The 11,524-nt window shown below is 38.6% G+C and overlaps 1 protein-coding gene across 4 annotated transcripts in view; it reads left to right on the plus strand.

Moving 5' to 3' along the window:
• The window catches only part of JADE3 (jade family PHD finger 3), a 138,694-nt gene that overhangs the window by 127,000 nt on the left and 170 nt on the right, over positions 1–11,524 (plus strand). The window contains exon 11 of one of the 4 annotated variants that reach the window (XM_032475918.1): positions 11,291–11,490. In XM_032475918.1, coding sequence (XP_032331809.1) covers positions 11,291–11,466 — 176 coding nt within the window. In that variant the 3' untranslated portion in view covers positions 11,467–11,490. Of the gene's footprint in view, positions 1–2,087; positions 3,889–11,290; positions 11,494–11,524 lie in introns of those variants that run through there. The other 3 variants (XM_032475917.1, XM_032475920.1, XM_032475919.1) reach the window with 3 other exon arrangements.

An 11,524-nucleotide genomic window follows, 5' to 3' on the forward strand; every position in this document is an offset into this window, starting at 1 on the left:
TGGAAAATCCAACTATTGGAAACTAAACACACTTCTAAATAACACATGATCCAAGAGGAACTCAAAAAGGAAATTAGAAAATATTTTGAACTGAATGAAAAAGAAAACCTATTATTTGTGAGATGCTGCTAAAGCAGTGCCTCGGGGAAATTCTATAGGACCAGATGCCTTTATTAGAAAAGAAGGGTTTCAAATCAGTGACCTCACCTTCCACCTTAAGAAATTCTAAAAAGAAAAAGGAAATGAAATCCAAAGTAGAGGAAAGGAAATAATAAAGATCAGGGCTGAAATCAGTGAAAGAGAAAAACAACAGGAAAAAAATCATTGAAACCAAAAGCTGGGTCTTTGAGAAGACAAAAGCAATAAACCTCTAGTGAAACAGATCAGAAGAAAAGAGAAAAAGGCAAAGTACCAATATTAGAAATGAGACAATGATACTGCTACGGATTCTACAGATTTTAAAAGGAATATTATGAACAACCTTCTGCCAGTAAATTCAAAAAAAGGCAAAATGGATGCATTCTCTAAAAGACACAAACTACTAAAGCACGCTCAAGAAGAAATAGATAACCTGAAAAGCTCTTTATTATTAAATACATTGAATTTACATTAAAAACTTTCTTCTGAGGAAAATTGCAGGCCCAAATGACTCCGCTGGTAAATTCAAACAATTAAGGAACAAATATCAATTCTACACAACTCTTCCCAAAAATTGAACAATAGAAAATAGTTCTCAACTCATTCTATGAGGCAAGCATTAACCGAATACCAAAACCAGACAAAGACATTAGAAAACTACAGATTGATAGCCTTCATTAAAGTAGATGCAAAAGCTCTTAAAACTTTAGCCAACTGAATTCTAACAATATATCAAAAGGATAATACATCATGACTACCTTAGGCCACTTGGGCTACTATAACAAAAAACTATAGACTGGGTGACTTAAACAGCAGGAATTTATTTCTCACAGTCTGGAAGCTGGAAAGTTGAAGATCAAGTTGCCCTCAGATTCCATTTCTGATGAGGGCCCACTTCCTAGCTTGTAGACAATTACCTTCTCACTGTGTGGTCCCATGGCGTTTCCTTGATGCATACTCAAGGGAAGGGAGAGAGGGTGAAGGGAGATCTCTTCCTCATATAAGGGAACTAATTCCATCATGAGGTTCCAACCCTCATGGCCTAATCTAAACCTAATTATCTCCCAAAGGCCTCACCTCCAAATACCAAAACATTGTGGCCTAGGGCTTAGCATCCTATGAATCTGGGGCCCACAAACCTTTCAGTCCATAGCGACAATCAAGTGAAATTTACCCCGGAAATGCAAGATTGTTTTAACATTTAAACAATAATCAGTATCATTCGTCATATCTCAAAGGTATATGAAAAGCATGTGACAAACTCCAGTATTCATTCCTGATAATAATGCTTAGCAAACTAAGACTAGAAGGGAACTTCCTGAACCTGATAAAGGACATTGATGACAAACCGACAATTAACATCATGTTTAATGGTGAAAGATTTAGTGTTTCTCCTCTAAGATCAGGAATAAGACAGGAATATCTGGACTCACTACTTCTCTTCAGCACTATACTGGAATTTCTAGTTAGTGCAATAAGACAAGAAAAAGAAATGAAAGGCATCCTGATTAGAAAGGAAGAAGTGTTACTTTTTTTTATTCTCAGGTGGCATGATTATCTATGTAGAAAATCAAACGGAATTGACAAAAAAGCTACCAGAACCAATTAATAAGTGACTCTGGCAAGGCTGCAGGATAAAAGGTCAACTTACAAAAATCTATTATATTTATATACTAACAAGGAACAATCAGAAGTTGAAATTTTAAAAATAATACCATTTATGGTAGCACCAAAAATGTGAAATTCTCTCTTTTTAATGTGGGGATAATTCCATTTTATTTTTTTAAATTGGAAAGTGGTTTCAAAAATCATTTGTAAGTATGTTTATTCCCCCAGGCATCACATTTGATCACAGTTTTTACATTAATAATAACAATTGTTTTGTTTTGTTTTGTTTTGTTTGTTTTGTTTTGTTGTTTAAAATGTGAAATCTATACATCTGACAAAAGATGTGAAAGACCTGGACTTTGACATCTATGAAACATCACTGAGAGAAATAGCAGAAGACAAATAAATGGAGAGATACCCCATGTTCGTGGATGAGAAGACTTAATATAATTAAGATTTCAATTATCCCCAAATTGGTCTATAGATTCAACACAATCCCAATCAAAATCACACCCGGGTTTTTTTTTTGGGGGGGGGGAGGTGGTTTCAGGTGAATGGATAAACTGATTTTAAAATTCACATGGAAGTGCAAAGGACCTAGGATAAGTAGAACTACTACAAAAGGTATGAAGTTAGACACTACCTTATTTCAAGACTACAGTAAAGCTTATAAAGCTACAGTAATCAAAACAATGTATTGGTGTAAAGATATATAGCTCAGTGGAACTGAATGAATTCAGAAGGAGACTCATATATGAATGGGCAACTGATTTTCAACAAAGGTGCACGGCAATTTACGTGAAAAGACGAGTGTCTTCAGTAATCCCCAAAAAGTGTGCTGAACCAACTGGATATCCATATGTAAAAAATAAAACAACTTCTATCAATATCTCACGCCATATATAAAATTAATTTTAAAATGGATCAAAGACCTAAATCTAAAGCCTAAAACTAGAAAGCTTCTAGACAAAAACAAAAAAGAAAGCCTTTAGGACCTTGGTTAGGCAAAGATTTCTTAGACATGATACCAAAAGCACTTTCTTAAAAGAACATATTGACATATTGGACTTCATCAAAATTAAAACTACTCTTTGAAAGACACTGTTCCAAGGATGAAAAAAGACTGGGAGAAAAGATTTACAAATCATTTATCTGATAAAGGACTGGTATCCAGAATGTGTCAAGAATCCTCACAACTTAATAACAAGAAAATAACCTAATTTAAGAATGAGCAAAGACTCTCCACAGGCACTTTAGTGAAGACAATGAATGGGCAAATGCTCACATGAAAGGATGCTCAGCCCCATTAATCATTAGGGAAGTGCAAATTAAAATCACAGTGAGATACCACTACACACCTATTAGAATGGCTAAAACCTAGAAGACTCACCATACCACGTGAAGTGCAACACTCATACGTGGGTGGTTGGAGTGTAAAATGACGCAGCCACTTTGGACAACAATTTGGAAGCTTTTTACAAAGTTAAACATACACCTACCATGAGATCCAGTCATTCTACTTCCAATATTTACTTGAGAGATATGAAAGCAAATGTTCATATAAAGATCGGCACACAAATGTTCGCAGTAGCTTTGTTTGTGATTGCCGAACCTGGAAACAGCTCAAGTGTCCATCAGCGCTTGAATGGATAAACAAGTCGTGGTATTTACACACAGCGAAATACCTCTCAGTAATAAAATGTAATGAACTACACACAGCAAGATAGGTGAATCTCAGAATCATTATGCTGAAAAAAAGGAACCAGACAAAACAGAATAAGTAGTGTATAATTCCATGTGCAGAAAAATCTAGAAAATGAAAACGAATCTAGAGTAACAGTGGATCAGTTGTTGCCTGGGAGTTAGGAGCACGGAGGGGCAGGACGGAGAGATAATAAAGGGGCAAGAGGAAACTTTTGGGAGTGGTGGGTATATTCATTATCTTGATGGTGATGGTTTCAGGCATGTGTGTGTGTGTCAAAACGAACCTAATTATACTCTTTATATATGTCAGTTTATTGTATGTCTCTTATACATCAATAAAGCTATTAAAACAAACCTTTAAAAGACTGCTTTCAATTATGTTTCTGTGTCCCCTAAGAACTTTGTTTCATTGGCCTGGAGTCAGAAGGTTTTATTCAGGTTCTGATGGGTAACAGTTGGCCTTCAGCCAGGCTCTGGAGACAAAAGATTGCACAAGCACCATCCTTACTGCCCATGGAAGTTCCCATGGGATTTCTTCTGAATCTGAAAATACAGCTCTTCTAAACACCTGCTTCCTTCATCCTTTCCTACTATCATGTTCTCTACCTGGCATAATTTCTCTAGAGTCTATTTGAAATGACCATGGCAGAGGGAAGAACCCTCACGAAGAGACTTTTTGTCTAAAAGAGAAAAAAACAAATTAACGTAGGAGACTGTGTTAGCTGCATTTCTGTATTTTAAGTATTAGTCAATGGTAGCTTTAAAATTATTTAGATTGGCAAAATTGTCTGCGACCTGAGTTATTGTCTAATCCAGCTGTAATCTCAATATATATCTATTTCTCTCTCTCTTTCTATTTCTTGTGTTTGTCAAAACAGGGTTTCTGTAGCAATACCTTCTTCCTTCTCCTTTAAAAAGCAACAGAATTAGCTTCATATTGGTCTGAAGCTGGGTCCCTCTAAGTTTTTTTTTGTCCCTCTCCCTCTTTTTACCTCCTTAAGAAACTTTTAAAGATTAGCTGATCAAACAACACTCAGTTGTTACATGTGCACTTTTCTTCTAGTCCAGATAAGCTATCAAAAATGTCTAAAAGAAGAAAAGAAAATTTTGTCAAATAATGTTTCTTTTTGCAGACACTGAAAAGTGTATTTACATAATAGCTATGTTATTATGAGAAAAGAAAAGATGAAGTATTTCTGATATGACTGAGAGTCTAAAAATTAGTTTACCGTTTAAAAATTATGTCAGCATGATAGTTTGGTCTGTACAAAACCAGGGTTAAATTATTTAAACTTTCTAAATTTCCTACACTGGTTTTATGAGTTAAGTAAGTTACCATTGTTTCCATAACTTCACAAAAAATATATATATATACGAATAATGAAATGGAATGGTAATAACAGATGGCTTTTTAAAGATTTTAATTGTATGAAATTCTTAAATTGCTACAAATCACAAAGATTTAACATCTCACCTAAAATTGAAATCTCCAGATCCTAACTAACTTCCAGGCCTTTGATAAATGATTAGGTTAATTAATAGATAGTCTTTGAATATCTGGACAGTTTCTAAGTGAGAAACAGATACAAAACACTGGTCACTGAACTTAATTTTTTGAATTCTTGTCTCCTAGAATGGCACTGTCCTTATTATCCGTAAATTCAGGAGAAGCGCAGAGACCTAATGGAATTCTAAAACCAAAATTTTTAAACCTCTCAGAAACCCCTTGAATGTCTGTGGCCTAAAGCACTGCCCTTGATAGCGGCAAGACCTGGCCCCTCTAGGAGCCACAAGTTACCTCCTTCTGAGTTAATAAAGGGTTACCCACCCCCACCATGGATTTAGAAAGTCCTTCCAGCCCCAGACTCTACCGTATTACAAGCTGATATCACTAATAACCACAGGGAACTCATACAATACCTCCAGCTTTATCACCAGCGAGTACGAGCTGCATTTTTCAAAAGATCCACCTGAGCAGCCTCTGCCTGATCTCAAACCTGAAGGCTTGGTTTCTTGAAAAGGCATCAGAGAAAAACTGCCCTTGAGCCTCAATGGAAAAGACCTTATCAGGTACTGTTAGCAACTGACACGGCCATAAAACGCCAAGCTACTGATCCTGAAGTTCCTGGTTCCCGACTTAAAAGATGTACATCACTTTATCCTGATGACTACAGGATGGTCATTCCATTGGGACACTTTAAACAGGATTCTTCGGAATCCTCCAGAAACCGCTGACTGCAGAAGTGGACAGGTTCTGCCCCAGGTTAATTTTCTGATTCTACAGTGGCCTTTTTCCATCCTTTCACCACTCATCTTGCCTATTTTTGTACTCCCCAGGAACCAACTCTAAGGCTTCTCCACATGTTCTCCCTTATCTTCATCCTGTGACTTTTGACCCTTTATGATCTTCTGCCACTTGAGAAAAAAGTAAAACATTCTGATGGGTTTTTCTCAGACCCTAGCTACTACTCTGAATTTAACTAATTTGCTGACAAAAATTTAATCATTGTTCTTTTAAACACTTGAGAAGCTCCATTTCCTTTTATAGGCCCCTTGTGGTTCTTGAGTTTCCCTCACATCATTAATCGCAAACTTTGGTCGTATAAAAATTGACCTCACATCAACAAAATGCTTCTGCTGAAGCCATTCCAGCCCTGTCAGCAACACCCAGCCCGTAAGGAATGAGAACTAATACTGGGGCTATGCCTAGTTACAGCCACTGGTTCTCTTCAGAGACCCTCTTTTTGGGAACTATTTACCTCCACTCGTGTTATTTGCCCATTTCAAGGGACATATAATTAGCTCATGCAAAATGATACTTACACTCCCAGTAGCATCTGCGCTCCATGAGGGTACCATTTCTTATGTGGACATCAGATTTACATCCACCAGCCACCCACTAGCTTATCCAGTATCTTGGGGGTAATTGTTAGAGACTTTCAGGTATTTAAAACTACCTCTTTTTCAGTGGATCATGTTTTCATGAAAAGAAGAGGCAAGCACACCCGAATCTGGATAACTCCCTGGAAAGATAATTGATTCTTCATGCAGTCTGTGTGAGCTGAGTTCCCACAGTGATGAAAAGGTGGTCCCAAACCTGTCTCTGACCCTAGCAAATGCCATAAATGACACAATTTCTACTCCAGAAGACCTTCCCCCCCCAAAAAAAAAAACTGCCTAAATTCATTAGGCAGGTTGTCACGAGCAATCTCATACCCCTTGATGTCCCTGGCTAGCCGTGGGGGTGGGGATGGGGGCAGGGTTATGCTTTAGCAAACACCTCTTGCTACACTTACATAAATACTACAGGTCAAGTGGAACAATTTCTGATGAGGCTAAAAGAAAAAAGGCAGCTGAATCTCTACAAGAGACCAGTTGGACTCTGGACCATGTTTCCATGCAGTGGGTTTGGTCATCTGGGCCTCTGTGTCCAGGGTCTATAACAAGGATAAATCATCATCTTGTTTCCCAGAAACAAGTGGTACTTTTGGCCAATGTATCCTGTCCAGAGTCTTAAATGCCACTGCATAGCCCTTGTCACATCAGAGGATTCAACACCTCATCCTGCAACAAAAGGAGGAAGAGACACTTGCCCGAGTCCTACTGCAGGCAACTGTCTCTGAGACACCTCCAGCTCACAAAATCTCAGCAATGGTGATGATGAAAATATAGAGATTCATGTCCTGTGGCCTGACCTCATCTGACCCTGGACAAAAGGGGGAAGTGAGAAAGAAATGCAGCCTCTGACATCCAGGAGCTGGCCCGACCCTCACAGTAAGGCCTTGGTGCTCTCCTGTTGAACATGAACATGTTCACAGACACCAACATCAGACTAGGTCACTCTGTGACTTTGATGGACTAAGACCAAAAAAAAAAAAAAAAAAAAGGCAGATGAACATTGTCCAAATCCCCAAAATGACTAAACATCACCCTCTCCTAGCTCATATGAATGGGTGCTGCTTCTTTGTCAGTAACTCCCTTCTTGCCTTCTAAATGAGAATTAAGATACCCGGAGGGAGGTTATAGCTCAGTGGTAGAGGGTGTGCTTAGCATGCACGAAGTCCTGGGTTCAATCCCCAGTACCTCCATTAAAAAAAAAGAACTAAGATACCCAATCATAGAATATTACCCCACTTCCTGACAGCCTCCAATTCTTGGACTCTCCCCCAAATCACCTAATACAAGGCCAAATTCTGTAGTAGACTCTAACACCTTCTTATTGAGACATCCCATGGTTCCGCCATGCTGTGTTCTCCCTCATTGCAAGGAATCAATGAAGCCATATTTTTGCAATTGGATGAACAAATGAATGAATGAAGGGATTTATATCATAATAAAAGATCCAGGACTTACCCTCTGATGTGGCAGGAGAGACAGGCAAACCAACGGTTCTCAGCGTGATGAGTATCATAATAAAACATAAAGACAGGATGCTGTAAAAGTGACAGTTCAGAGCCAGGGGCATCAGTGAAGGCTTCCTGGTGGAGGGGACAATAGAGTGAATCTTAGATAGGAGTTAGCCCAGTATAGAGGTAGAGGTTGGATTGGTGGGAAGAGAAAAGTGTTGTAGTCAGAGGAAGTAGCAAGTTCAAAAGCAAGGAGCAGAGAGAGTATATAGCTAGACCATGACTAAGGTCAAGAAGGGATGACCAGCAAGTATGCAAGGCCCTAAATGCCTTTAGGTCCACTGAAGCATGGTATGATTAGGTGGTATTTTATAAAAATTCAATAACCACATACTGTGATCAAAGTTAACAAGTCGACGTCGTTTACCTGTTGATGTTAAGAAGGATACACCATCCACTTTTGTAGTATTGCCAAAAAGGCATGAACTGAAGTAACCATGAGGAAAAATCAAATAATCCCAAATTAAGGAACATTCTACATTTTGAATCCCTAAAATGTCAATGTCTTAAAACAAGGAAAGGCTGAGAAGCTGTTCCAGGTCAAAGGAGACAAAACACAGCTCAACACAGTGCTTTACCCTGGATTGGATTTGGAAACAAAATAGTTTTTTTTCCTTTCGCTATTAAGAACATTAGTGGGACAACTGATGTAATTCAGCTAGATAGTACTGTTCTTGATGTTGACTGCCTGATCTTGATACCTGTGCTGTAGTTATAGAAGAGAATGTCCTTGTCTTCAAGAAATGCACACCACAAGATCTAGAGGTAAAGGAGCATCATGTCTACAACTACCTCTCAAATTGTTAAGATTAAAAAAAAAATTCATATATATATGAATGAGAAAGCAAATGTGGTAACCTGTTAGCATTTGGGGAATCTACGTGGATAGGTTGTCATGAATTCTTTATTATTTTTGCAACTTTTCTATAAGACTGACATTTTTTCAGAATACAATTACATCCTCCCTACACCCCCCCCCAAAAAAAGGCATGTAGTTGAACAACTACAAGTTGTCAGCACAGTGATGGGATGTGGGAGTTGAGGGTGAATAAGATGCATCCCCTGTCCTACAGGACTCACAGTCTAGTGGGCCATCCTGGCAGCAGATCCAAAGACATAAGACCTCCAGGGAGATAACAACAATCTAGGCAAGAAATGGGGAAGGACTCAAAACACTAGAAATAGATTTACCATATGACCCAGGAATCCCACTCCTGGGCATATATCCAGAAGGAACCCTACTTCAGGATGACATCTGCACCCCAATGTTCATAGCAGCATTATTTATAATAGCCAAGACATGGAAACAGCCTAAATGTCCATCAACAGATGACTGGATAAAGAAGAAGTGGTATATTTATACAATGGAATACTACTCAGCCATAAAAACCGACAACATAACGCCATTTGCAGCAACATGGATGCTCCTGGAGAATGTCATTCTAAGTGAAGTAAGCCAGAAAGAGAAAGAAAAATACCATATGAGATCGCTCATATGTGGAATCTAAAAAAAAAAACCAAACAAACAAAGCATAAATACAAAACAGATATAGACTCACAGACATAGAATATAAATTTATGGTTGCCAAGGGGGTGGGGGGTGGGAAGAGATAGACTGCGATTTCAAAACCATAGAATAGATAAACAAGATTATACTGTGTAGCACAGGGAAATATATACAAGATCTTATGGTAGCTCACAGTGAAAAAAATGTGACAATGAATATACACATGTTCATATATAACTGAAAAATTGTGCTCTACACTGGAATTTGATAAAACATTGTAAAATGATTATAAATCAATAAAAACGTTAAAAAAAAATGGGGAAGGTCTGAACTTCTCAGGCAGTGCCAACATAGTGGGAATGACATTAAGGGAACAGTATTTATGATCTGGTGACTCACTGGACTTGAGTAGGGAACCAGAAAAGTGTAGTGAGGTGTCCGCGTTTCTTACACAATCCAACTGATGGATGGTTGGACCAGCCCCGTTCACCAAAAGAGAGTGCCCAGGAAGTTGGTGAGAATAATAGGATTGGTTTTCGACAGCTCAGTGATGCTGTTAAGTAGAGAGTTTGAGCTACAGGCCTGTAGTTTAGAGGAGTGATCGGGGCTGAGATATAGTCTGGGGAGTCATCAACATTAAGGGATTAGAGGAATCCACTGAATAGGAAGAGGGCACAAGAGAACCTCAACATCTGAGGTCGAAGTCTCACTCTTTGCCTCACCGAAGATAATGTCCTTCAAGCTCTTATTTTTCTATTGACACTCTAGGCTATTTGCCAGCTTTTTCCCGGCTCGATGTGTGGTTTTGGGAAGCCACTCATTTTGCAGACTTGTGTTTTCCCATCTGTAATTGAGGACATGAGAGAGTAGTTGTCTCAACTGCCTCCCAGGGTGAAGGCGAAATAATTGAGGCCATAAATGCCAGCTATTCTAAGTAATGACCACAAACTTTGAGCTGGGATTGCTCCAACCATCTCCTGCCTGCCTAGAGCCTTGCGCCTTTGAGTATTGATTTCTGGTCCTTCCTCCTTAGTGAATTAAAGGCAATTAGAATGCCGCAACGATTGCAATTTGAGTGCAATTTGATAGTGCAGGTGGCAAGGAATGGGGCACTAGACTCAGAGATATAAATAATGAGATAATACTGATCTTGGAGTCAATACATACAATAAAATGCACAAAACTCAAGTGTACCACTGGATGATTTTTGACAGTACATACACCTGTGCAACTCAGACTTCCATCAGGATACAGAACAGCCCCATCACCCCCAGAAAATTCCCTCAACTCCCTTTCACAGTTAATCCCTGGCTCCCATCTCCCAGGGGCAACCACCATTCTATTTACCTCCTTCCCTTAATTTTATTTTTCAATGTTTGAAACTTGGGGGTTATTTAGAGAAACTAAGGATGGTCAGGTGGCAGAGCCAGGCATACATTTTAGGCTCTCCATGGAGAATGTGAAACTGAGTTGTGGCTTAGGATCATTTATTCCACAGAACTTTATTTATTAATTTTTTAACAGGTATAGTTGATGTACAATATTATGTAATTTTCAAGTGTACGTGATTCATAATTTTTAAAGGTTATAGTCCATTTATAGTTACTATAAAATATTGGCTTTATCCCCTGTGTTTTACAGTATATCCTTGATTCTTATTTATTTTATACATAGTAGTTTGATGATGGAGGGTGGGTATAGCTCAGTGGTAAAGCACATGCTTAGCATACATGAGGTCCTGGGTTCAATCCCCAGTACCTCCATTTAAAAAAAAAAAAACAGTATACATAGTAGTTTGTACCTCTTAATCCCCTCCCCCTATCTTGCCCCTCCCAGCTTCCCTCTCCCCACTGGTAACTAGTTTGTTCTCTATATCTGTGAGTCTGCTTCTTTTTTGTTATATTCACTAGTTTGTTTTATTTTTTAGATTCCACCTGTAAGTCTCTGTCTGACTTCACTCAGCATCAAATAAAGACTCTTCTCTTCCCCCACCAAAGACGTTTTGCAAGAGTTGGCCTCCAGCCAGCAGGCTCTTCTCCATTAGGAAAAGGGAGAACTTGCTTAACCGCTTTGAACTTTCCTTTTGAACCTGTTTGTGTTTAACCGGACCCTCGACCCACTCTCTCGGTGAGGCATTTTAATAACTTTGTTTTTTGTTTAA

This window comes from Camelus ferus, chromosome X, assembly GCF_009834535.1.
Source record: "Camelus ferus isolate YT-003-E chromosome X, BCGSAC_Cfer_1.0, whole genome shotgun sequence".
NCBI lineage: Eukaryota > Metazoa > Chordata > Mammalia > Artiodactyla > Camelidae > Camelus > Camelus ferus.